The sequence below is a fragment of the Oncorhynchus tshawytscha genome, linkage group LG03, assembly GCF_018296145.1.
Source record: "Oncorhynchus tshawytscha isolate Ot180627B linkage group LG03, Otsh_v2.0, whole genome shotgun sequence".
Taxonomy (NCBI): Eukaryota; Metazoa; Chordata; class Actinopteri; order Salmoniformes; family Salmonidae; genus Oncorhynchus; species Oncorhynchus tshawytscha.
In genome coordinates, this window is record NC_056431.1 from 77,393,285 (window position 1) to 77,421,137 (window position 27,853).

Below are 27,853 nucleotides of genomic sequence, written 5' to 3' on the forward strand. Positions count from 1 at the left end.
ACTGTGGGGTAATAGAATGTCCTGTCTGTATCTGGAGAACTGTGGGGTAATAGAATGTCCTGTCTGTATGTGGAGAACTGTGGGGTAATAGAATGTCCTGTCTGTATGTGGAGAACTGGGTGGTAATAGAATGTCCTGTCTGTATGTGGAGAACTGGGTGGTAATAGAATGTCCTGTCTGTATGTGGAGAACTGGGTGGTAATAGAATGTCCTGTCTGTATGTGGAGAACTGTGGGGTAATAGAATGTCCTGTCTGTATGTGGAGAACTGGGTGGTAATAGAATGTCCTGTCTGTATGTGGAGAACTGGGTGGTAATAGAATGTCCTGTCTGTATGTGGAGAACTGTGGGGTAATAGAATGTCCTGTCTGTAAGGAGAACTGTGGGGTAAAAGAATGTCCTGTCTGTATGTGGAGACCTGGGTGGTAATAGAATGTCCTGTCTGTATGTGGAGACCTGGGTGGTAATAGAATGTCCTGTCTGTATGTGGAGACCTGTGGGGTAATAGAATGTCCTGTCTGTATGTGGAGAACTGTGGGGTAATAGAATGTCCTGTCTGTATGTGGAGAACTGTGGGGTAATAGAATGTCTTGTCTGTATGTGGAGAACTGTGGGGTAATAGAATGTCCTGTCTGTATGTGGAGAACTGTGGGGTAATAGAATGTCCTGTCTGTATGTGGAGAACTGTGGGGTAATAGAATGTCCTGTCTGTATGTAGAACTGTGGGGTAATAGAATGTCCTGTCTGTATGTGGAGAACTGTGGGGTAATAGAATGTCCTGTCTGTATGTGGAGAAATGTGGGGTAATAGAATGTCCTGTCTGTATGTGGAGAACTGTGGGGTAATAGAATGTCCTGTCTGTATGTGGAGACCTGGGTGGTAATAGAATGTCCTGTCTGTATGTGGAGAACTGGGTGGTAATAGAATGTCCTGTCTGTATGTGGAGAACTGTGGGGTAATAGAATGTCCTGTCTGTATGTGGAGAACTGTGGGGTAATAGAATGTCCTGTCTGTATGTGGAGACCTGTGGGGTAATAGAATGTCCTGTCTGTATGTGGAGAACTGTGGGGTAATAGAATGTCCTGTCTGTATGTGGAGAACTGTGGGGTAATAGAATGTCCTGTCTGTATGTGGAGAACTGTGGGGTAATAGAATGTCCTGTCTGTATGTGGAGAAATGTGGGGTAATAGAATGTCCTGTCTGTATGTGGAGAACTGTGGGGTAATAGAATGTCCTGTCTGTATGTGGAGACCTGTGGGGTAATAGAATGTCCTGTCTGTATGTGGAGAACTGTGGGGTAATAGAATGTCCTGTCTGTATGTGGAGAAATGTGGGGTAATAGAATGTCCTGTCTGTATGTGGAGAACTGTGGGGTAATAGAATGTCCTGTCTGTATGTGGAGAACTGTGGGGTAATAGAATGTCCTGTCTGTATGTGGAGAACTGTGGGGTAATAGAATGTCCTGTCTGTAAGGAGAACTGTGGGGTAAAATAATGTCCTGTCTGTATGTGGAGACCTGGGTGGTAATAGAATGTCCTGTCTGTATGTGGAGACCTGGGTGGTAATAGAATGTCCTGTCTGTATGTGGAGACCTGTGGGGTAATAGAATGTCCTGTCTGTATGTGGAGAACTGTGGGGTAATAGAATGTCCTGTCTGTAAGGAGAACTGTGGGGTAATAGAATGTCCTGTCTGTATGTGGAGAACTGTGGGGTAATAGAATGTCCTGTCTGTATGTGGAGAACTGTGGGGTAATAGAATGTCCTGTCTGTATGTGGAGAACTGTGGGGTAACAGAATGTCCTGTCTGTATGTGGAGAACTGTGGGGTAATAGAATGTCCTGTCTGTATGTGGAGAACTGTGGGGTAATAGAATGTCCTGTCTGTATGTGGAGAACTGTGGGGTAATAGAATGTCCTGTCTGTATGTGGAGAACTGTGGGGTAATAGAATGTCCTGTCTGTATGTGGAGAACTGTGGGGTAATAGAATGTCCTGTCTGTATGTGGATACCTGTGGGGTAATAGAATGTCCTGTCTGTAAGGAGAACTGTGGGGTAATAGAATGTCCTGTCTGTATGTGGAGAACTGTGGGGTAATAGAATGTCCTGTCTGTATGTGGAGAACTGTGGGGTAATAGAATGTCCTGTCTGTATGTGGAGAACTGTGGGGTAATAGAATGTCCTGTCTGTATGTGGAGAACTGGGTGGTAATAGAATGTCCTGTCTGTATGTGGAGAACTGTGGGGTAATAGAATGTCCTGTCTGTATGTGGAGAACTGTGGGGTAATAGAATGTCCTGTCTGTATGTGGAGAACTGTGGGGTAATAGAATGTCCTGTCTGTATGTGGAGAACTGTGGGGTAATAGAATGTCCTGTCTGTATGTGGAGAACTGTGGGGTAATAGAATGTCCTGTCTGTATGTGGAGAACTGTGGGGTAATAGAATGTCCTGTCTGTATGTGGAGAACTGTGGGGTAATAGAATGTCCTGTCTGTATGTGGAAAACTGTGGGGTAATAGAATGTCCTGTCTGTATGTGGAGACCTGTGGGGTAATAGAATGTCCTGTCTGTATGTGGAGACCTGTGGGGTAATAGAATGTCCTGTCTGTATGTGGAGAACTGTGGGGTAATAGAATGTCCTGTCTGTATGTGGAGAACTGTGGGGTAATAGAATGTCCTGTCTGTATGTGGAGAAATGTGGGGTAATAGAATGTCCTGTCTGTATGTGGAGAACTGTGGGGTAATAGAATGTCCTGTCTGTATGTGGAGAAATGTGGGGTAATAGAATGTCCTGTCTGTATGTGGAGAACTGTGGGGTAATAGCATGTCCTGTCTGTATGTGGAGAACTGTGGGGTAATAGAATGTCCTGTCTGTATGTGGAGACCTGTGGGGTAATAGAATGTCCTGTCTGTATGTGGAGAACTGTGGGGTAATAGAATGTCCTGTCTGTATGTGGAGAACTGTGGGGTAATAGAATGTCCTGTCTGTATGTGGAGACCTGTGGGGTAATAGAATGTCCTGTCTGTATGTGGAGACCTGTGGGGTAATAGAATGTCCTGTCTGTATGTGGAGAACTGTGGGGTAATAGAATGTCCTGTCTGTATGTGGAGAACTGTGGGGTAATAGAATGTCCTGTCTGTATGTGGAGACCTGTGGGTAATAGAATGTCCTGTCTGTATGTGGAGAACTGTGGGGTAATAGAATGTCCTGTCTGTATGTGGAGAACTGTGGGGTAATAGAATGTCCTGTCTGTATGTGGAGCCCTGTGGGGTAATAGAATGTCCTGTCTGTATGTGGAGACCTGTGGGGTAATAGAATGTCCTGTCTGTATGTGGAGAACTGTGGGGTAATAGAATGTCCTGTCTGTATGTGGAGAACTGTGGGGTAATAGAATGTCCTGTCTGTATGTGGAGAACTGTGGGGTAATAGAATGTCCTGTCTGTATGTGGAGAACTGTGGGGTAATAGAATGTCCTGTCTGTATGTGGAGAACTGTGGGGTAATAGAATGTCCTGTCTGTATGTGGAGAACTGTGGGGTAATAGAATGTCCTGTCTGTATGTGGAGAACTGTGGGGTAATAGAATGTCCTGTCTGTAAGGAGACCTGTGGGGTAATAGAATGTCCTGTCTGTATGTGGATTGAATAATTGCCAAATACAAAGTGTTCCAATACAGCCCATTATTGATTGAGGGAAACTTTTCTGAACTAGCTCAACAGGGAAGACATTTTGTTTTACCTGGTACATGTTGTTACTAAAAACGGTCTTGTTTCTGTTCCAGTTACGTAACAGAGGTCCCAGTACCTTCAGCAAGGCCATGCTGGACATCGAGTGGCCCTACAGGTTCAACAACGGCTCTCTGCTCTACATCACTAAACTAGAGGTGGATGGAGACGGAGGCATGAACTGCAGTACAGACATGGAGATCAACCCACTCAATGTCTCAGTACGTCATCGTATCCTCTCTTACCTTTCTCGTATTCAGCCCAGAACCACTCAATGTCTCAGTACGTCATCGTATCCTCTCTTACCTTTCTCTCGTATTCAGCCCAGAACCACTCAATGTCTCAGTACGTCATCGTATCCTCTCTTACCTTTCTCTCGTATTCAGCCCAGAACCACTCAATGTCTCAGTACGTCATCGTATCCTCTCTTACCTTTCTCTCGTATTCAGCCCAGACTCACTCAATGTCTCAGTACGTCATCGTATCCTCTCTTACCTTTCTCTCGTATTCAGCCCAGACTCACTCAATGTCTCAGTACGTCATCGTATCCTCTCTACCTTTCTCTCGTATTCAGCCCAGACTCACTCAATGTCTCAGTACGTCATCGTATCCTCTCTACCTTTCTCTCGTATTCAGCCCAGAACCACTCAATGTCTCAGTACGTCATCGTATCCTCTCTACCTTTCTCTCGTATTCAGCCCAGACTCACTCAATGTCTCAGTACGTCATCGTATCCTCTCTTACCTTTCTCTCGTATTCAGCCCAGAACCACTCAATGTCTCAGTACGTCATCGTATCCTCTCTACCTTTCTCTCGTATTCAGCCCAGACTCACTCAATGTCTCAGTACGTCATCGTATCCTCTCTACCTTTCTCTCGTATTCAGCCCAGACACTTTTCCTGCGTCTGTCCTTTCTTGAAATTGTTACCTTCATGGATTTGAAAGAACTGGTAGAGGAAACTCTAGTCTAGCCTATGAAAGAACTGGTAGAGGAGACACTCTAGTCTAGCCCATGAAAGTACTGGTAGAGGAGAAACTCTAGTTTAGCCCATGAAAGTACTGGTAGAGGAAACTCTAGTCTAGCCTATGAAAGAACTGGTAGAGGAAACTCTAGTCTAGCCTATGAAAGAACTGGTAGAGGAGAAACTCTAGTCTAGCCCATGAAAGTACTGGTAGAGGAAACTCTAGTCTAGTCTATGAAAGAACTGGTAGAGGAAACTCTAGTCTAGCCCATGAAAGAACTGGTAGAGGAGACACTCTAGTTTAGCCCATGAAAGAACTGGTAGAGGAGAAACTCTAGTTTAGCCCATGAAAGTACTGGTAGAGGAGACACTCTAGTCTAGCCCATGAAAGAACTGGTAGAGGAAACTCTAGTCTAGCCCATGAAAGAACTGGTAGAGGAGACACTCTAGTCTAGCCCATGAAAGAACTGGTAGAGGAAACTCTAGTCTAGCCCATGAAAGAACTGGTAGAGGAGACACTCTAGTCTAGCCCATGAAAGAACTGGTAGAGGAGAAACTCTAGTTTAGCCCATGAAAGTACTGGTAGAGGAGACACTCTAGTCTAGCCCATGAAAGAACTGGTAGAGGAGAAACTCTAGTTTAGCCCATGAAAGAACTGGTAGAGGAGAAACTCTAGTTTAGCCCATGAAAGAACTGGTAGAGGAGAAACTCTAGTTTAGCCCATGCTTACGCCAATCCAACACGTAAATGTGGTGAAAACTATGAGTACACAATATGGTAGCAAGGACACATGATTAGGATGTTATCCTCTCTGTGGTAAAGAATACTTCTCTCCTTCTCTTCTAGAACCCTCTATCTGGAGAGAAGAACATCACCTCTCCAAGTGGAGGAGGAGACAGGACAGAGGGAAGGAACAGGAACCATGTTCACCGCAGAGAGCTGGAGAGGAAGGAGATGGAGGGAGACCTGGAAACTCTGGTACCGTCTCTACACCTCCTGGCTACTGTACAACAGAGTCGTGGCCAATTTTTATCATTGAAAAGCAAGGGGAATTTCAGTTTACATCCTGAATTGACTCTAAACAAGTCAAACAGTAGCAACTAAACTCAGCAAAAAAAAAGAAACAGCCCTTTTTCAGTACCCTGTCTTTCAAAGATAATTTGTAAAAATCCAAATAAATTCACAGGTCTTATTGTAAAGCGTTTAAACACTGTTTCCCTGCTTGTTCAATGAACCATAAACAATTAATGAACATGCACCTGTGGCACGGTCGTTAAGACACTAACAGCTTACAGACGGTAGGCAATTAATGTCACAGTTATGAAAACGTAGGACACTAAAGAGGCCTTTCTACTGACTCTGAAAAACACCAAAAGAAAGAGGCTCATCTGCGTGAACGTGCCTTAGGCATGCTGCAAGGAGGCATGAGGACTACAGATGTGGCCAGGGCAATACATTTGACCCCCCTTTGTTCAGAGACACATTATTCCATTTCTGTTAGTCACATGTCTGTGGAACTTGTTCAGTTTATGTCTCAGTTGTTGAATCTTGTTATGTTCATACAAATATTTACACATGTTAAGTTTTCTGAAAATAAACGCAGTTGACAGTGAGAGGACGCTTCGTCTTTTTGCTGAGTTTACATAGATGGAGGAGATCAGTGATTGTATGTGTGTGTGTCTTCTGTCAGGACTGTTCCAAGGTCCAGTGTCTGAAGATCCGGTGTCAGGTGGGCCGTGTGGAGAGAGGTCAGAGTGCTATCCTCTACATCCACTCCAGGCTGGGGGTGGCCACCTTCCTCAAGGTGAGACTCCTGTCTGTTAATCTCTAGAGGTACTAGCCTGGTGTGTCCTAGGTTAGATACGGTACTGGCCTGGTGTCCTAGGTTAGATACGGTACTGGCCTGGTGTCCTAGGTTAGATACAGTACTTGCCTGGTGTCCTAGGTTAGATATGGTACTGGCCTGGTGTACTGGCCTGGTGTGTCCTAGGTTAGATACGGTACTGGCCTGGTGTGTCCTAGGTTAGATACGGTACTGGCCTGGTGTGTCCTAGGTTAGATACGGTACTGGCCTGGTGTGTCCTAGGTTAGATACGGTACTGGCCTGGTGTGTCCTAGGTTAGATACGGTACTGGCCTGGTGTGTCCTAGGTTAGATACGGTACTGGCCTGGTGTGTCCTAGGTTAGATACGGTACTGGCCTGGTGTGTCCTAGGTTAGATACGGTACTGGCCTGGTGTGTCCTAGGTTAGATACGGTACTGGCCTGGTGTCCCAGATGTGTTTGTGCTGTATCATACATCCACCTTGGCCACCTTCAATTTGGTTCCTAATGTGTTAGTACCTCCATGTTTCATCTGTCCAATATGAAATGCAGTTTTCTGTTTGAAGACATTTTGCTACAGTTTGCCCTGATGAACACACACATTGTTGTAACATACTGTATGTTTGGTATGCCTGTACAGGTTAGGGCTCCCGAGTTGCGCAGCGATCTAAGGCACTGTATTACAGTGCTAGAGGCGTCACTACAGAACCTGGTTCGATCCCGGGCTGTATCACAACCGGCCGTGATTGGGAGTCCCATAGGGCGGCGCACAATTGGCCCAACGTTGTCCGGGTTTGGCCGGTGTAGGTTGTCATTGTAAATAAGAATTTGTTCTTAACTGACTTGCCTGGTGGTCCTAGATCGTGGTAAATGACGACAACCGTATGAGTTGACAAGACTTGACTGGGACCACTCAGCTAGCTACATGGGACAAAACTAGGAAAGCTTACTATGTTGGCTACCTTTTTTTTTGAAAACGACAAAATGTCTGAACTGTGATGATGAGCGGTATAGTAGAGTGTGCTGAACCGTGATGATGAGAGGTATAGTAGAGTGTGCTGAACCGTGATGATGAGAGGTATAGTAGAGTGCTGAACCGTGATGATGAGAGGTATAGTAGAGTGTGCTGAACCGTGATGATGAGAGGTATAGTAGAGTGCTGAACCGTGATGATGAGAGGTATAGTAGAGTGCTGAACCGTGATGATGAGAGGTATAGTAGAGTGTGCTGAACCGTGATGATGAGAGGTATAGTAGAGTGTGCTGAACCGTGATGATGAGAGGTATAGTAGAGTGTGTTTCTCTTCGTCCAGACTGAGAGCCAGAACCGATCGTTCACCGTGATGATCGTTCACCGTGATGATGAGAGGTATAGATGAGTGTGTTTCTCTTCGTCCAGGCTGAGAGCCAGAACCGGTCGTTCACCGTGAGATCCTCCGCTTCCTTCAGCGTCATAGAGATGCCTTATAACAAGAACCTGTTGCCTGAGCTGCCCTCAAACACTACTACGGTGAGTCACATGAAGCCATCATAAACCAGGTCTGTATCTAAAAGCCATTATTTATCTGCAGCCATTATATATCTCACGACTGTTGACCAGAGCCCATAGAGCAGGGTTCCCCAATAGGGCGTGAGTGGACAAAACATTAGGAACACCTGCTCTTTCCTTGACATAGACTGACCAGGTGAATCCAGGTGAAAGCTATGATCCCTTATTGATGTCACTTGTTAAATCCACATCGATCAGTGTAGATGAAGGGGAAGAGACAGGTTAAATAAAAATGGTATAGCTTTGAGACACCTGAGACATGGATTGTGTATGTGTGCCATTCAGAGGGTGAATGGACAAGACACAAAAGATTTTAAGTGCCTTTGAAAAGGGTGTGGTAGTAGGTGCCAGGCGCACCAGTTTGTGTAAAGAACTGCAATGATGCTGGGTTTTTCACGCTCAACAGTTTTCTGTGTGTATCAAGAATGGTCCACCACCCAAAGGACATCCAGCCAACTTGACACAACTGTGAGAAGCATTGGAGTCAAAATGGGCCAGAGTCCCTGTGGAACACGTTCAACACCTTGTAGAGTCCATGCCCTGACGAAATTAGGCTTTTCTGAGGGTAAAGGGCGTGCAATTCAATATTAGGAAGGTGTTCCTAATGTTTTGTACACTCTTGTGTATTTTCTATTGTATAAGTTTCTTTCTTAGACATAAGAAATGATTATAATTGAGTAAATCTGTTCCCAACTATTCCCACGCATAAATAGTCATATCCCATCGTTATCAAGGGTTTGAAATTATTCCGTTTTTCTCAATTTCTATATGTGTTTGGGATTCTTGGGGTCAGTTTGCAGTGTACAAATTATTTATGTGTTCTGTCCATCCGCTCAAGGAAAAAATCTGTCCACTGCTGAATGTTATTGGGCGACCCCTGCCATAGGGTCCTGAATGATTTGTTGTGGCTGGCTGGCTCAGAGCCCTGGGTCTGAACCCCGCCCCGTGCAACTGGGTCTGAACCCCGCCCCGTGCAACTGGGTCTGAACCCCGCCCCGTGCAACTGGGTCTGAACCCCGCCCTGTGCAACTGGGTCTGAACCCCGCCCCGTGCAACTGGGTCTGAACCCCGCCCTGTGCAACTGGGTCCGAACCCCGCCTTGTGCAACTGGGTCCCAGTCTTCCTGACTGGCTTCCCCCTTTTCCCTCCAAACATAACGATGGCCAAGGTAGGCAACAGCACCTCCACTACGCTGATCCCTTAACACGGGGGTCCCACAAGGGTGTGTGCTCAGCCCCATCCTGTACACCCTCTTCACCCATGACTGCGTGACCTCAAACGTCTCCAACTCAATCATCAAGTTTGCAGACAACACAACAGTTGTAGGCCTGATGACGAGACGGCCTACAGGAAGTGAGGGCCCTGGCGAAGTGGGGCCAGGAAAATAACCTCCAACAAAATGATCGTGGACTTCAGGAGACGGCAGAGGGAGCGTGCCCCTATCCACATCGACGGGCCACAGTGGAGAAGGTGGAAAGCTTTGAGTTCCTCAGTGTAGACGTCACCGACCACCTGCAATGGTCCACCCACAGAGACAGTGTGGTGAAGAAGGCGCAACAGCGTGGTATTGCAACTGCACCATCCGCAACCGCAGGCCTCTCCAAAGGGTGGTGCGGTCAGCCCAATGCATCACCGGGGGCAAACTGCCTGCCCTCCAGGACACCTACAGTACCCGGTGTCACAGGAAGGTCTAGAATATCATTAAGGACCTCAGCCACCTGAGCCACGGCCTGTTCACCCCGCTACCATCTAGAAGGTCATCAGGGACCTCAGCCACCCGAGTCATGGCCTGTTCACCCTGCTACCATCTAGAAGATCATCAGGGACCTCAGCCACCCGAGTCACGGCCTGTTCACCCTGCTACCATCTAGAAGATCATCAAGGACCTCAGCCACGGCCTGTTCACCCTGCTACCATCTAGAAGATCATCAAGGACCTCAGCCACCCGAGACATGGCCTGTTCACCCCGCTACCATTTAGAAGGCGGAGACCGTACAGGTGCTTCAAAGGTGCAGGTACAGGCGCTTCACAGCTTCTATCTCAAAGCCATCAGACTGTTAAACATTTACCACTAGCCGGACTCCGCCCAGTACCCTACCCTGAACTTTAGTCACTGTTACTAGCCGCCTACCACTCGGTACTCTGCCCTGCGCCTTAGAGACTGCTGCCCTATGTACATAAATATGGAAAACCGGTCACTTTAACACTGTTTTACCTACTTCATATGTATATACTGTGTTCTAGTTCATCCTATATAACTACTGCTGTCCACTTCATATGTATATACTGTATTCTAGTTCATCCTATATAACTACTGCTGTCCACTTCATATGTATATACTGTATTCTAGTCATGGTTCATCCTATATAACTACTGTTGTCCACTTCATATGTATATACTGTATTCTAGTCAAGGCCTGTCCTATTTAACTACTACTGTCCACTTCATATATACAGTGGGGCAAAAAAGGTATTTAGTCAGCCACCAATTGTGCAAATTCTCTGAATTAAAAAAGATGAGAGGCCTGTAATTTTCATCATAGGTACACTTCAACTAACTAACTATTTATTATGTTATATACCCTTTGTTGGCAAGGACAGAGGTCAAACGTTTTCTGTAAGTCTTCACAAGGTTTTCACACACTGTTGCTGGTATTTTGGCCCATTCCTCCATGCAGATCTCCTCTAGAGCAGTGATGTTTTGGGGGTTGTTGCTGGGCAACACGGACTTTCAACTCCCTCCAAAGATTTTCTATGTGGTTAAGATCTGGAGACCGGCTAGGCCACTCTCGGACCTTGATATGCTTCTTACGAAGCCACTCCTTCGTTGCCCGGGAGGTGTGTTTGGGATCATTGTCATGCTGAAAGACCCAGCCACGTTTCATCTTCAATGCCCTTGCTGATGGAAGGAGGTTTTCACTCAAAATCTCACGATACATGGCCCCATTCATTCTTTCCTTTACACGGATCAGTCGTCCTGGTCCCTTTGCAGAAAAACAGCCCCAAAGCATGATGTTTCCACCCCCATGCTTCACAGTAGGTATGGTGTTCTTTGGCTGCAACTCAGCATTCTTTGTCCTCCAAACACAACGAGTTGAGTTTTTACCAAAAAGTTATATTTTGGTTTCATCTGACCATATGACATTCTCCCAATCTTCTTCTGGATCATCCAAATGCTCTCTAGCAAACTTCAGAAGGGGCCTGGACATGTACTGGCTTAAGCAGGGGGACACGTCTGGTACTGCAGGATTTGGGTCCCTGGCGGCGTAGTGTGTTACTGATGGTAGGCTTTGTTACTTTGGTCCCAGCTCTCTGCAGGTCATTCACTAGGTCCCCCCGTGTGGTTCTGGGATTTTTGCTCACCGTTCTTGTGATCATTTTGACCCCACGGGGTGAGATCTTGCGTGGAGCCCCAGATCGAGGGAGATTATCAGTGGTCTTGTATGTCTTCTATTTCCTAATAATTGCTCCCGCAGTTGATTTCTTCAAACCAAGCTGCTTACCTATTGCAGATTCAGTCTTCCCAGCCTGGTGCAGGTCTACAATTTTGTTTCTGGTGTCCTTTGACAGCTCTTTGGTCTTGGCCATAGTGGAGTGTGACTGTTTGAGGTTGTGGACAGGTGTCTTTTATACTGATAACAAGTTCAAACAGGTGCCATTAATACAGGTAACGAGTGGAGGACAGAGAAGCCTCTTAAAGAAGAAGTTACAAGTCTGTGAGAGCCAGAAATCTTGCTTGTTTGTAGGTGACCAAATACTTATTTTCCACCATAATTTGCAAATAAATTCATAAAAAATCCTACAATGTGATTTTCTGGATTCTTTTTCTCATTTTGTCTGTCATAGTTGAAGTGTATCTATGATGAAAATTACAGGCCTCTCTCATCTTTTTAAGTGGGAGAACTTGCACAATTGGTGGCTGACTAAATACTTTTTTGCCCCACTGTATATAGGGGACCCTGCTATAGGGTCCTGAATGGTCTGTTGTGGCTGGTAATATAATTAGGGGACCCTGCTATAGGGTCCTGAATAGTCTGTTGTGGCTGGTAATATAATTAGGGGACCCTGCTATAGTGTCCTGAATGGTCTGTTGTGGCTGGTAATATAATTAGGGGACCCTGCTATAGGGTCCTGAATGGTCTGTTGTGGCTGGTAATATAATTAGGGTCCTGAATGGTCTGTTGTGGCTGGTAATATAATTAGGGTCCTGCTATAGGGTCCTGAATGGTCTGTTGTCTCATTGTGTATTATGTCCTTCAGGTGAGTATGTCAGTGATCTGGGTGAAATCAGAACCTGAACCGGTCCCTTGGTGGGTGGTGACCTTGGCCCTGATCGCTGGACTACTGCTACTGGCTCTGCTTATCTTCGTCATGTACAAGGTACGCGCGCACAACCATGCCAATGAATAGTTTCCAATCTGTAGTTTCGCTCTCCACTCTCCTGGGCTCTTCCAACCATTACTGTATCTAAAACCTCCCTCTGATCTGACAGAAGTGACCAGCTTCCTCCGTTACTATATCTAAAAACCAATGTCCTCTCCTTACCACCTCGGACAGAAGTGACCAGTTGAAAGCCAGCCTAATGACGAGCTTCCACCTGTCAAGTCCTTTCTTTCAAACCATTTTTTATTTATTTTTATTTATTTAACAGTTGCAATTCACCAACGACAAAAAAATATATATAACATACACTCCCCTCCTGTATTCATCTGGACCGTGAAGCTACTCCACCGTCTGGATTTGAGGCAACAGTATAGAATGTTCTAATCTTATTAAAGATTAAAAAATTAAAGCATTTTATGTATCTAGTCCCCCCCCCCCCTTCCATTTTTGAAGGTGTTATAGTCAAAAGTTGAGTATTTGGTCCCATATTCTTAGCACGTAATGACTCCATCAAGCTTGTGTCTCTACAAACTTGTTGGATGCATTTGCTGTTTGTTTCGGAAAATATTGTGTCCAATTGATTAAAAAATTAATTTCTCTTTTATTGTAAGGATATGTTTCTGAACACTACATCAATAAATGATACCCAGAAAAATAACCCCCACCCTCCCGTTATTGGTGAGGGGTAAGCATGTTTTGGGGCTATTATCTTGGTTGCTCTCACTCATCATTATTCACGATTTATCTGCAAACGTGGTAGAATCCCACATGAATGTAGAAATGTTTAGAGGATTTTTTTTGGGGTGGGGGGGATCCTAATTGTCTGTGCCTCCGCCCTCCAGCTGGGTTTCTTCGAGCGTGTACGCCCCCCACAGGAAGACAGCGCGGAGAAGGAGCAGCTGGCACCGCAGGAGAATGGTGACAGGAACACCGACGCTTGATAGGATTCCCAACACACAACCCTGTGTAGCTGTCTGTAAATACACAACCTGCGTCTGAATAGGTTCCCTATGTAGTGCACTACTTTGGAACCGAGCGCTATGGGATAGCACCAGTACACACAGTCCCATCTACTCTTTATAATCATACTCACACTGTACCCTGCATCCTGAAGCCCTGTCGTCTACTACTCCTCTTGCATATACTTAGACAACACTGCTGTATGAAATGGCTGGGAGGAGCAAACAAGTGATTTGATATTAAAAATGCTGATGTAAATCATATTTGAAAAGGACTCCCGATCTTCTTCTGGTTATTGGGACTTTCAGTTTTAAATGAATTTCTACAACAATGTGAATTGGATGATGCGAGGTATCAATTACAATGCTGTACGGTCTTTGAAGACAATAGTTAATGAAATGGTTTTTGAAGGGGCACTGCAAGGTGTGGATATGGACGTATTGTTGAGAGTATTGTATGTTATGCTTCTGCAATTGATGACATCCCCGGGCAATTTTCCACACTCCAGATACAGGATTATGCATGTCACTGTGTATTAAAAGGATGAATTGACCCATATTGGGTAATCAACGTGGAACTTAATTTTTGTTTTTGCATTAGAGCACTATAGTATCTAATTACCCATCACCCACTGCTTCATCTGTTTTATTATTTATCTTAAAGCACGTTTCCTGTTACAATAATGTAATTTTACCAGACTTTTTCTCCAATTGATTTCAAGTTGTTCCTTGTTCATACTTGTGTGGTTTTTTTAAAGACAATATTACTGAAACTGATGATGTATTCCTTTCCCCACATATCTGGTTGAGCTGACAATGTTTTGATCTTTCCTGAATTAAATGTTTAAAAACCATAAGCATTTCTTTGTGCCCTGCTTTCATACTTGTTGCCACATTATCGTCTCTGATTCTGACAACTCGAATATCAGTGTGCTATAAAGGATATCTGATGAACTGGTATTTTGATACAAGTGCATTTCCACTTGACTAGTTGTTTCATAAATCATCTAAGTTCACCTTAGTAAAATGATAATATCTCCCTCCCCACACAATTTATGCATAAGACAATTTTTATTTTGATATAAGTGCATTTCCACTTGAAAGGCGGCAGGGTAGCCTAGTGGTTAGAGCGTTGGACTAGTAACCGGAAGGTTGCAAGTTCAAACCCCCGAGCTGACAAGGTACAAATCTGTCGCTCTGCCCCTGAACAGGCAGTTAACCCACTGTTCCTAGGCCGTCATTGTAAATAAGAATCTGTTCTTTATTTTACTTGGCCAGTCAATTAAGGTTAAAAAAAAAAGGATCTGCATCAGTCTTGCTGGGGTGTGGAGAACAGAGATGTACAACTTCACTGTCTCTCTGTCAGCAAGAAGCTGAGGTCACTGCCAGATTCAAAGTCTGTTGTTGGCTTCCCCCTGAAACACAAACACTGGATGAGAGACTCGTCACCGGCTCCCTAGTTATTTAATTAGCGTTGGGCAACATACACAACTATTAAAAAGAGACATTTTAGCCTGCTTTATTGTGTTCAACACTTTGATCTGTTAAAACTCATTTTGTGCTTTTTTTGGGGTCATGGGTCACAGGACCTGTGTGAGAGAGATGATTGGTGTTACCTGGTGAACAGCCGTGCCTTGCAGGTGCCCAGTAGAGTAGCCTTGTTTCCTTCCACGAGCAACATGGAACCCTCTCTCAAGCCCTAAGACAAATCAACCAATCAGCTGAAAGCATAGCCTAATACTATGTAGAATACCATCTCTCTCTGACTCACCAGAACAGATGGAGTGTCAGGCTCCTCGTGGTACTGAATGATCCTCTGCTCTCGTGTCTCCTAGGGAGAAGAAAAACAAAAAACAAAGACAGTGTGACATTGACCTTACACCAGCATCCTTTAAGGCACCACGGGATTAACCTTGTCCCAGACTACAAAAGCATTTAATGGAGAATCTACATTCAGAAATAACCACTGAATATTTGTCAGAGAAACCAGCCCTACGACTTTCAGCATTCACTATACTGATGCTCTGCTATATAACACTACACAACTCACCCCCATGTGTCTGCTGTTAGGGTCCGTGTCCAGGAAGTGAGGGTTGATGTTGAAAGGCACTAGACCAATGGCATTGAAGGAGGGCGGGTACACGATGGGCATGTCGTTGGTGGTGTTGATGCTGACAGTAGAGACGTTGGTGCCAGCACTGGAACCCATGTAGGGAACACCATCCTGGAGTTATAACAGTTACCATGGTTACTGTAGGGGTTAGGGGTACTGTAGGGTTACTGTAGGGTTACTGTAGGGGTTACTGTAGGGGTTAGGGTTACTGTAGGGGTTACGGTTACTGTCGGGGTTAGGGGTACTGTAGGGGTTACGGTTACTGTCGGGGTTAGGTGGTGGAGACGTTAGTGCCGGCCCTGGAGCCCATGTGTGCTCACCATTCTGGGGTTATAACAGTTACCATGGTTACTGTAGGGGTTAGGGGTACTGTAGGGTTAGGGTTACTGTAGGGGTTACGGTTACTGTCGGGGTTAGGTGGTGGAGACGTTAGTGCCGGCCCTGGAGCCCATGTGTGCTCACCATTCTGGGGTTATAACAGTTACCATGGTTACTGTCGGGGCTAGGTGGTGGAGACGTTAGTGGGCCCTGGAGCCCATGTGTGCTCACCATTCTGGGGTTATAACAGTTACCATGGTTACTGTAGGGGTTAGGGGTACTGTAGGGTTACTGTAGGGGTTAGGTGGTGGAGACGTTAGTGCCGGCCCTGGAGCCCATGTAGGGAACACCATCCTGGAGTTATAAGAGTTACCATGGTTACTGTCAGGGGTTAGGTGGTGGAGACGTTAGTGCCGGCCCTGGAGCCCATGTAGGGAACACCATCCTGGGGAATAACTGTTACCATGGTTACTGTAATGGCAGTACTGTAGGGTACCTGGAGCCCATGTGTTTCACCATTCTGGAGTTATAACAGTTACCATGGTTACTGTAGGGGTTAGGGTTACTGTAGGGGTACTGTAGGGTACCTGGAGCCCATGTGTGCTCACCATTCTGGGGTTATAACAGTTACCATGGTTACTGTAGGGGTTAGGTGGTGGAGACGTTAGTGCCGGCCCTGGAGCCCATGTGTGCTCACCATTCTGGAGTTATAACAGTTACCATGGTTACTGTAGGGGTACTGTAGGGGTTAGGGGTACTGTAGGGGTTAGGGGTACTGTCGTGTAGGGTACCTGGAGCCCATGTGTGCTCACCATTCTGGAGTTATAACAGTTACCATGGTTACTGTAGGGGTACTGTAGGGGTTAGGGGTACTGTAGGGGTTAGGGGTACTGTACCTAGGGGTACCTGAGGGGTACTGTAGGGTACCTGACATGATGCCCATGCTGTCCCCACCATTCTGGAGTTATAACAGTTCCATGTTACTGTAGGGGACTGTAGGGGTTAGGGGTACCATGCCCCAGGGGTTAGGGGATACTGTAGGGGTACTGTAGGGTACCTGGAGCCCATGTGTGCTCACCATTCTGGGGTTATAACAGTTACCATGGTTACTGTAGGGGTACTGTAGGGTACCTGGAGCCCATGTGTGCTCACCATTCTGGGGCATAAGAGTAAGCAGGATATACAATCATTGGGTTGTTTATTCCGCTCATCGGCTGTCTCTATTGGCTATATCAGCTGCCAGTAAGAACAATATCTGCATGTAGGAATCAACTGTAAATATTGTGAAATGGCAGTTTAATCTGGCACAGTGTTTCCCAAAACTCATAAACTACTCCCAGCCATTCAGGTGTGCCAGTTCTGAAATATCGGCTATCAGAGTGGAACAGCTGTCGTACCTCAGGACAGGTTTTTGGGGAACACTGCTCAAAAAAAAAAAATATATATATATATATATCAGTCTGACCTGCAGAACCCTCTTGTTGATCTCAGACAGCACATTGTTGTCGTAGAGACATTTCAGCAGACGGAATGTGTTGCCACCACCTATAGACAGAACAGCTGTTATGACTTTATTTCACTGTATACCCTCCTGCTAACTTAACACGTAGTCAACCTGTGTACGTACTGGTGTGTAGTAGATTACTTTAACTCTTGCAGTAACACGCGTACAACAGCATTCCTTCAATGACGCCTACTGTATGTAAGGCCTATGGTTTTGGTGTTTCATATTTGAGAGGCCCTATGAGGTGTTAACGTCTGAGCTCAAGGTCCACTCCTCACCTATAAATATACCCTGAGCCTTCCTTACAGCTTCCACTGGGTCAGAGGCCTCGTGTATGCTGTCCACCTCATAACCTGTCAGACAAAACAGACAACACTCATATTAGAACGACCGACAAAACCTGTCTCACATCGACAACCTAGTCCTTACTACGCCCACTATAAAGCATAGGGTCTAGGGATTGATTTGGGATTAGGCCTGAGATATTTGAATTGATTTGGGATTGGGCCTGAGATATTTGAATTGATTTGGGATTGGGCCTGAGATATTTGAATTGATTTGGGATTGGGCCTGAGATATTTGAATTGATTTGGGATTGGGCCTGAGATATTTGAATTGATTTGGGATTGGGCCTGAGATATTTGAATTGATTTGGGATTGGGCCTGAGATATTTGAATTGATTTGGGATTGGGCCAGAGATATTTGAATTGATTTGGGATTGGGCCTGAGATATTCCAGACACACAACAGTAAGGCTGTGTAAGGCAATGGACCAGCGTACAAAGACGTACCCAGACTGTTGAACTTGTCCCTTGCAGTCTTTGCGTAGCCATCTCTATCACACAGTGCATAGGGGATGAATAAAATCCTCTTCACCCCTCTGCAAGAAATACGTTACACTGTTAGGTTACACACTGACTCTACGAAACATTAGGAACACCTTCCTAGTATTGAGTTGTAACCCCCCTCCCAAGCCTCAATTCATTGGGGCATGGACTCTACAAGGTGTCGAAAGCATTCCACGGAGACGCTAAGTAGTTAGAGCCATGGTTAGAGCCATGTTTAAGTAGTTAGAGACATGGTTAAGTAGTTAGAGACATGTATAAGTAGTTAGAGACATGTATAAGTAGTTAGAGACATGTATAAGTAGTTAGAGACATGTTTAAGTAGTTAGAGACATGGTTAGAGACATGGTTAGAGCCATGTTTAAGTAGTTAGAGCCATGTTTAAGTAGTTAGAGACATGGTTAGAGACATGTTTAAGTAGTTAGAGACATGTTTAAGTAGTTAGAGACATGTTTAAGTAGTTAGAGACATGTGTAAGTAGTTAGAGACATGGTTAGAGACATGTTTAAGTAGTTAGAGACATGTTTAAGTAGTTAGAGACATGTTTAAGTAGTTAGAGACATGTTTAAGTAGTTAGAGACATGTATAAGTAGTTAGAGACATGTATAAGTAGTTAGAGACATGTATAAGTAGTTAGAGACATGGTAGTTAGAGACATGTTTAAGTAGTTAGAGACATGTTTAAGTAGTTAGAGACATGTTTAAGTAGTTAGAGACATGTATAAGTAGTTAGAGACATGTATAAGTAGTTAGAGACATGTTTAAGTAGTTAGAGACATGTTTAAGTAGTTAGAGACATGTATAAGTAGTTAGAGACATGGTTAGAGACATGTTTAAGTAGTTAGAGACATGTATAAGTAGTTAGAGACATGTTTAAGTAGTTAGAGACATGTTTAAGTAGTTAGAGACATGTATAAGTAGTTAGAGACATGTTTAAGTAGTTAGAGACATGTTTAAGTAGTTAGAGACATGTTTAAGTAGTTAGAGACATGGTTAAGTAGTTAGAGACATGGTTAAGTAGTTAGAGACATGGTTAGAGACATGGTTAAGTAGTTAGAGACATGTATAAGTAGTTAGAGACATGGTAGTTAGAGACATGTTTAGTTAGAGACATGTTTAGTTTAGAGACATGGTTAGAGACATGTTTAAGTAGTTAGAGACATGTTTAAGTAGTTAGAGACATGTTTAAGTAGTTAGAGACATGGTTAGAGACATGTTTAAGTAGTTAGAGACATGTATAAGTAGTTAGAGCAATGGTTAGAGACATGTTTAAGTAGTTAGAGACATGTTTAAGTAGTTAGAGACATGTTTAAGTAGTTAGAGACATGGTTAAGTAATTAGAGACATGTTTAGAGACATGTTTAAGTAGTTAGAGACATGTTTAAGTAGTTAGAGACATGTTTAAGTAGTTAGAGCAATGGTTAGAGACATGTTTAAGTAGTTAGAGACATGTTTAAGTAGTTAGAGACATGTTTAAGTAGTTAGAGACATGGTTAAGTAATTAGAGACATGTTTAAGTAGTTAGAGACATATTTAAGTAGTTAGAGACATGGTTAGAGACATGTTTAAGTAGTTAGAGACATTTTAAGTAGTTAGAGACATGTTTAAGTAGTTAGAGACATGGTTAAGTAGTTAGAGACATGGTTAGAGACATGGTTAGAGACATATTTAAGTAGTTAGAGACATGTTAAGTAGTTAGAGACATGTTTAAGTAGTTAGAGACATGTATAAGTAGTTAGAGACATGTTTAAGTTTAGAGACATGTTTAAGTAGTTAGAGACATGTTAAGTAGTTAGAGACATGTTTAGAGACATATTTAGAGACATGTTTAAGTAGTTAGAGACATGGTTAAGTAGTTAGAGACATGGTTAAGTAGTTAGAGACATGGTTAGAGACATGTTTAAGTAGTTAGAGACATGGTTAAGTAGTTAGAGACATGGTTAGAGTAGTTAGAGACATGGTTAGAGACATAGTTAGAGACATGTTTAAGTAGTTAGAGACATGGTTAAGTAGTTAGAGACATGGTTAGAGACATGTTAAGTTAGAGACATGGTTTAAGTAGTTAGAGACATGGTTTAGAGACATGTTTAAGTAGTTAGAGACATGTTTAAGTAGTTAGAGACATGGTTAGAGACATGTTTAAGTAGTTAGAGACATGTTTAAGTAGTTAGAGCATGGTTAAGTAGTTAGAGACATGTTTAAGTAGTTAGAGACATGTTTAAGTAGTTAGAGACATGGTTAGAGACATGTTTAAGTAGTTAGAGACATGTTTAAGTAGTTAGAGACATGGTTAGAGACATGTTTAAGTAGTTAGAGACATGTTTAAGTAGTTAGAGACATGTATAAGTAGTTAGAGACATGGTTAGAGACATGTATAAGTAGTTAGAGACATGTTTAAGTAGTTAGAGACATGGTTAGAGACATGTTTAAGTAGTTAGAGACATGTATAAGTAGTTAGAGACATGGTTAGAGACATGTTTAAGTAGTTAGAGACATGTATAAGTAGTTAGAGACATGTATAAGTAGTTAGAGACATGGTTAGAGACATGTTTAAGTAGTTAGAGACATGGTTAAGTAGTTAGAGACATGGTTAAGTAGTTAGAGACATGGTTAAGTAGTTAGAGACATGGTTAAGTAGTTAGAGACATGGTTAGAGACATAGTAGTTAGAGACATGGTTAAGTAGTTAGAGACATGGTTAAGTTAGAGACATGTTACAAGTTTAGAGACATGTTTAAGTAGTTAGAGACATGTATAAGTATTAGAGACATGTTTAAGTAGTTAGAGACATGTTTAAGTAGTTAGAGACATGTATAAGTAGTTAGAGACATGTATAAGTAGTTAGAGACAGACATGGTTAGAGACATGTTTAAGTAGTTAGAGACATGGTTTAGAGACATGTTTAAGTAGTTAGAGACATGGTTAAGTAGTTAGAGACATTTTAAGTAGTTAGAGACATGTTTAAGTAGTTAGAGACATGGTTAAGTAGTTAGAGACATGGTTAGAGACATGGTTAGAGACATATTTAAGTAGTTAGAGACATGTTTAAGTAGTTAGAGACATGGTTAAGTAGTAGTTAGAGACATGGTTAAGTAGTTAGAGACATGTTTAAGTAGTTAGAGACATGGTTAGAGCCATGTTTAAGTAGTTAGAGACATGTATAAGTATTTAGAGACATGGTTAGAGACATGTTTAAGTAGTTAGAGACATGTTTAAGTAGTTAGAGACATGTTTAAGTAGTTAGAGACATGTTTAAGTAGTTAGAGACATGTTTAAGTAGTTAGAGACATGGTTAAGTAGTTAGAGCCATGGTTAGAGACATGGTTAAGTGGTTAGAGACATGTTTAAGTAGTTAGAGACATGTTTAAGTAGTTAGAGACATGTTTAAGTAGTTAGAGACATGTATACATAGTTAGAGACATGGTTAAGTGGTTAGAGACATGTTTAAGTAGTTAGAGACATGTTTAAGTAGTTAGACATGTTTAAGTAGTTAGAGACATGTTTAAGTAGTTAGACATGTTACATAGTTAGAGACATGTACAAGTAGTTAGAGACATGGTTAAGTAGTTAGAGACATGTTTAAGTTAGTTAGAGACATGTTTAAGTAGTTAGAGACATGTTTATAGTTAGAGACATGTTTAAGAGACATGTTTAAGTAGTTAGAGACATGTATACATAGTTAGAGACATGTACAAGTAGTTAGAGACATGGTTAAGTAGTTAGAGACATGTTTAAGTAGTTAGACATGTTTAAGTAGTTAGAGACATGTTTAAGTAGTTAGAGACATGTTTAAGTAGTTAGAGACATGTTTAAGTAGTTAGAGACATGTTTAAGTAGTTAGAGACATGTATACATAGTTAGAGACATGTATACATAGTTAGAGACATGTATACATAGTTAGAGACATGGTTAAGTAGTTAGAGACATGGTTAAGTAGTTAGAGCCATGGTTAAGTAGTTAGAGCCATGGTTAGAGACATGGTTAAGTGGTTAGAGACATGTTTAAGTAGTTAGAGACATGTACAAGTAGTTAGAGACATGTACAAGTAGTTAGAGACATGGTTAAGTAGTTAGAGACATGGTTAAGTAGTTAGAGACATGGTTAGAGACATGGTTAAGTAGTTAGAGACATGTACAAGGGGGGTGTGATTTTATTTAGAGTAGTCCATGCACTTTGAAGGTATGGATTAGTCAGTGGATTTAGATACTTACATTCCGAAAAAGTCTTTGATCTGCTGTTGACAATGTTCCAGATATCCTCCCCCGTGCAGGGTTGAGTTGGACACGAGCAGAAGTCTCCTCTTCATATCTTTCAAGACAAGGTTTTGATCAAAAGTTTACAACTCACTCAGGTTAAATAGGCTACCTCGTCCTACACCTCGAAGATTACTTCAGCAGTACATAGCCGTCCGTGTATCAACAGGAAGTGTCCTCAGGTGTCGTCAAGGTACAAGGTCTATGGAGTGAGATTTGTGTTTTTTATTCGGTATGTTCACCCCGATCTGTGTGTACATTCAACATAACTCACAAATAAAACAATGATCTGCTTAATATATAAACAAATATTTTGTTAAATAAAACCAAAATCCTCAATAAAATAAAAATGTCAAAAATCACAAATTAAACCTTAATCTGTGAATATGAACAAATATAATTTCACAAGTATTCACCATAAGTCACAAATAAAATAATGATCTGTAAATATTCAACATAGCTCACAAATAAAACTACGATTTGAACAAATGTTGAACAATTTGTGAGCAAATGTTTAGAAATCTCTTAAAGTTTACATCTGTGGAATGTGGATTTGCTCGTTCAAAAAGTGCTTGTGGATCTGTATTCTGTGTTAACACCATTTTGAGAAGGCTTTTTCTGTGGTCGATGTAATACAATCCACAAATGTGGCTTCAGATGAGTCATAAAGTTGTTTTTTATTGGTTAGATATTCTAGCTAGAAAGTGTTCTCCCAAGACATGGCTGAATGAGACACAGATTCACTCTGCACTTCACCTGACACAAAGATTATCCAAATGAATGGAGATAACAGACTCATCCGAAGCCATATTTGTGGATTGTAATTACATCGACCAGCGAATAAGACTCAAAATTGTGTAAACACAGAATACAGATCCACAAGCACTTTTTGAACGAGCAAATCCACATTCCACAGATGTAAACTTTAAGAGATTTCTAAACATTTGCTCACAAATTGTTCAACATTTGTTCAAATCGTAGTTTTATTTGTGAGCTATGTTGAATATTTACATATTATTTTATTTGTGATTTATGGTGAATATTTGTGAAATATATGTTTTACATATTCATGGCGATTGGTTAAATTTGTTATATTTTTTTTGCGGATTATGGTTTTATTTGACTAAATATTTAAATATATTCACAAATCATAGTTTTATTTGTGAGTTATGTTGAATATACACGCATCGTGGTGGACATATTTAGAGAATAAAAAAACTAATCTCACTCCTTTCAATTTCCTGGACTCCGTTTAAAGTTCAACTACGGGTAACGAACCATCTGTTTCGCTGACAAGTCTCTCATACAGTCATTAAATCATCTAATCTGATTACTTCTCCTGATAAATCTACCGGTTGTCGAAAAGGTTGTGAAATCTTTCGATCCAACAAACCTTTGGCGATTGTTCTTGTGGTCAATGATTGGAAACAATGTTGCGCGTCAACAGGTCACAGATTGCAACACGGATATAAAAATCGATACGTAGCCTTGACCGGATATGTTATTTACAGTTTCGTAGGAAATGTTCAAATGTAGGCTACAAAGCTGTAACTTTGCGTCAAGGGTCTCTGTTTAGAGAAGAGTTTTCTCACACTGTTACCGTGTGTAGAAAAGGGGTCAGCTGATAAATCACATGACAAGCCTTATGTCTCATGGTGCTTTCAAGACATCTGGGAAATCGGAAAAACACGGCGATCTTCGGGTCAGAAAGTCGGAGCTCTAAAAAAGATGCCCGAGTTTCCGCATTGGAATTGCAAGTTAAATGACTGTTCAAAACCAATTTTCCCAATCGGAGCTAAGTTTCTATCCACGTTTCCAGTTATCTTGAAAGCAGTGATTTCGGATATTCCCGAGTTCCCAGTTGATTCCCATGCAGCATCAATAGCAAGAGGCGGATATACTGACACGCCTGGTGCCCCCAAATCGATGACGTATGTCGCGCACTTGAGAGTCGAACGTCGAATCAAATTGTGTTGGTCAAGATGCGCCAAATACACTTTGTGTAGACTTTACCGTGAAATGTTTGCTTACGACCACTTCCCAAAGATGAATAGTTTTAAAAGAATAATACAATGAAATAGGAACACAAGAGAAATCAAATAAAAAAGACAAGAATGGAGCTACGGTGAGCTCCAAAAGTATTGGGACAGTGACACATTTCTTGTTGTTTTGGCTCTGTACTTTAGCACTTTGGATTTGAAATGATACAATGAGGGTATTTTCTTCCGTATCGGGTAAACCATTAATTTCAACATATTTATTGGGTTAAACGGTAGGCTACAGAATGGCATAGAAATGAATTGGCCTACTTGATGGCCAACAATGTATAATTCTTCACATTTCATGTCAGTTTCATTGTGGACTTTTCCCCCGTAACAGAAGCACTCGAAGCCATAGACTGTTCTCTGCTTCCGCAAGGCAAAGTACCGGTGCATCAGGTCTGACACCAACAGGCTCCTGAACAGTGTCTATCCCCATGCCATAAGTCTTCTAAATAGTTGACCGAATGGCCACGCAGACTCTAGGGTGACCCTTATATTTCACACACAGGACTCTACACAGTCACACACACTGACACCCCCAACACACACATAACGCACTCACACACCCTGACACTCCAACACACACATTTATACTGACTCTACACACACACTCACATATAATCATCATTTATGCTGCTGCTCTGTTTATTAAATATCCTGATGCCTAGTTACCCTTTCCCCGATACACATCTACCTCTACTCCTATACACATCTACCTCTACTCCTATACACATCTACCTCTACTCCTATACACATCAACCTCTACTCCGATACATATCTACCTCTACTCCTATACACATCTACCTCTACTCCTATACACATCTACCTCTACTCCTATACACATCTACCTCTGATCCTATACATATCTACCTCTACTCCTATACATATCTACCTCTACTCCTATACACATCTACCTCTACTCCTATACACATCTACCTCTACTCCTATACCTCTACTCCTATACATATCTACCTCCACTCCTATACACATCTACCTCTACTCCTATACACATCTACCTCTACTCCTATACACATCTACCTCTACTCCTATACACATCTACCTCTACTCCTATACACATCTACCTCTACTCCTATACACATCTACCTCTACTCCTATACACATCTACCTCTCCTATACACATCTACCTCTACTCCTATACACATCTACCCTATACTCTACCTCTACTATACACATCTACCTCTACTCCTATACACATCTACCTCTACTCCTATACACATCTACCTCTACTCCTATACACATCTACCTCTACTCCTATACACATCTACCTCTACTCCTATACACATCTACCTCTACTCCTATACACATCTACCTCTACTCCTATACACATCTACCTCTACTCCTATACACATCTACCTTTACTCCTATACACATCTACCTCTACTCCTATACACATCTACCTCTACTCCTATACATATCTACGTCTACTCCTATACACATCTACCTCTACTCCTATACACATCTACCTCTACTCCTATACACATCTACCTCTACTCCTATACCTCTACTCCTATACATATCTACCTCCACTCCTATACACGTCTACCTCTACTCCTATACACATCTACCTCTACTCCTATACACATCTACCTCTACTCCTATACCTCTACTCCTATACATATCTACCTCTACTCCTATACACATCTACCTCTACTCCTATACACATCTACCTCTACTCCTATACACATCTACCTCTACTCCTATACACATCTACCTCTACTCCTATACACATCTACCTCTACTCCTATACACATCTACCTTTACTCCTATACACATCTACCTCTACTCCTATACATATCTACCTCTACTCCTATACATATATACCTCTACTCCTATACCTCTACTCCTATACATATCTACCTCTACTCCTATACCTCTACTCCTATACATATATACCTCTACTCCTATACATATATACCTCTACTCCTATACATATCTACCTCTACTCCTATACCTCTACTCCTATACATATATACCGCTACTCCTATACATATATACCTCTACTCCTATACCGCTACTCCTATACATATCTACCTCTACTCCTATACACATCTACCTCTACTCCTATACATATCTATCTCTACTCATATACATATCTACCTCTACTCCTATATCCAATACCAGGAGTATCAAATTCCAGTCTTTGAGTGGTGCTGTGTCTGCATGTACAGTGCATTCGGAAAGTATTCAAACCCCTTGACTTTTTCCACATTTTGTAACGTTACAGGCTGGGTGGAGGGTGGAGCAGTATTTAGTAAGGAAGCAGGACTGGGTGGAGGGTGGAGCAGTATTTAGTAAGGAAGCAGGACTGGGTGGAGGGTGGAGCAGTATTTATTAAGGAAGCAGGACTGGGTGGAGGGTGGAGCAGTATTTATTAAGGAAGCAGGACTGGGTGGAGGGTGGAGCAGTATTTAGTAAGGAAGCAGGACTGGGTGGAGGGTGGAGCAGTATTTATTAAGGAAGCAGGACTGGGTGGAGGGTGGAGCAGTATTTAGTAAGGAAGCAGGACTGGCCTGGCTCTATATCCTGGGAATAGGATCACACACCCCTGACAATCTGTGTTTTCGAGCCGTCTATTTCCTGTGTTTTCGAGCCGTCTATTTCCTGTGTTTTCGTGTTTTCGAGCCGTCTATTTCCTGTGTTTTCGAGCCGTCTATTTCCTGTGTTTTCGAGCCGTCTATTTCCTGTGTTTTCGAGCCGTCTATTTCCTGTGTTTTCGAGCCGTCTATTTCCTGTGTTTTCGAGCCGTCTATTTCCTGTGTTTTCGAGCCGTCTATTTCCTGTGTTTTCGAGCCGTCTATTTCCTGTGTTTGAGGGGTGCAACATCCACTTGTCACTTAAACCTCGCTGGATCGATTTGCTTTCATTTGACTCCTGCGACTCTTTCATACTCTGGCTTGTGCCGGTCGTTTCTTCCCGTTAAAACTTCTTCGGGATAGTCGACAACATCCGATGAAATTTGAGGGCGCGCAATTCAAATAAATAATCGTAATATTATGAACATAATATAATAATTATTTATGAACATACAAGTATCTTATATCGGTTAAAGCTTAATTTCTTGTTAATCTAAATGCATTGTCCGTATATGTATATATATATATGTTTTAAGTGAGAAGTAGGCATTGGTCTGAAGCCGGAGAAGAAAGGAAATTCCCTTGAGCACCACAATGCCTATTCCACCCATGCTCTACCAAGGTTTTACAGCACCACAATGCCTATTCCACCCATGCTCTACCAAGGTTTTACAGCACCACAATGCCTATTCCACCCATGCTCCACCAAGGTTTTACAGCACCACAATGCCTATTCCACCCATGCTCTACCAAGGTTTTACAGCACCACAATGCCTATTCCACCCATGCTCTAC

At 42.5% G+C, this 27,853-nt stretch overlaps 2 protein-coding genes across 3 annotated transcripts in view; one reads left to right on the forward strand and one right to left on the reverse strand.

The window, feature by feature from the left end:
* The window catches only part of LOC112237229 (integrin alpha-V), a 73,794-nt gene extending 59,548 nt beyond the window's left edge, over nucleotides 1-14,246 (forward strand). The window contains exons 25-30 of the mRNA XM_042320023.1: nucleotides 3,775-3,939; nucleotides 5,527-5,658; nucleotides 6,371-6,484; nucleotides 7,902-8,012; nucleotides 12,311-12,430; nucleotides 13,276-14,246. Coding sequence (XP_042175957.1) covers nucleotides 3,775-3,939; nucleotides 5,527-5,658; nucleotides 6,371-6,484; nucleotides 7,902-8,012; nucleotides 12,311-12,430; nucleotides 13,276-13,374 — 741 coding nt within the window. The 3' untranslated portion in view covers nucleotides 13,375-14,246. The remainder of the gene's footprint in view (nucleotides 1-3,774; nucleotides 3,940-5,526; nucleotides 5,659-6,370; nucleotides 6,485-7,901; nucleotides 8,013-12,310; nucleotides 12,431-13,275) is intronic.
* si:dkey-69o16.5 (Alpha-aspartyl dipeptidase-like) lies at nucleotides 13,995-24,026 on the reverse strand. 2 transcript variants are annotated; one of them, XM_042320024.1, is made up of 9 exons: nucleotides 23,817-24,026; nucleotides 22,382-22,478; nucleotides 18,119-18,207; nucleotides 17,606-17,680; nucleotides 17,289-17,383; nucleotides 15,443-15,616; nucleotides 15,164-15,223; nucleotides 15,009-15,091; nucleotides 13,995-14,807 (listed from the first exon to the last, which is right to left on the reverse strand). In XM_042320024.1, the coding sequence occupies exons 2-9, from the start codon at nucleotides 22,474-22,476 to the stop codon at nucleotides 14,741-14,743; spliced, it is 738 nt and encodes a 245-aa protein (XP_042175958.1). In that variant the 5' UTR covers nucleotides 22,477-22,478; nucleotides 23,817-24,026; the 3' UTR covers nucleotides 13,995-14,740. The 2 variants fall into 2 exon arrangements, with proteins under 2 accessions (XP_042175958.1, XP_042175959.1); XM_042320025.1 differs by lacking the exon at nucleotides 23,817-24,026 and having other exon boundaries at nucleotides 17,289-17,368; nucleotides 22,382-22,606.
* Between the last annotated feature and the right edge of the window lie 3,827 nt (nucleotides 24,027-27,853).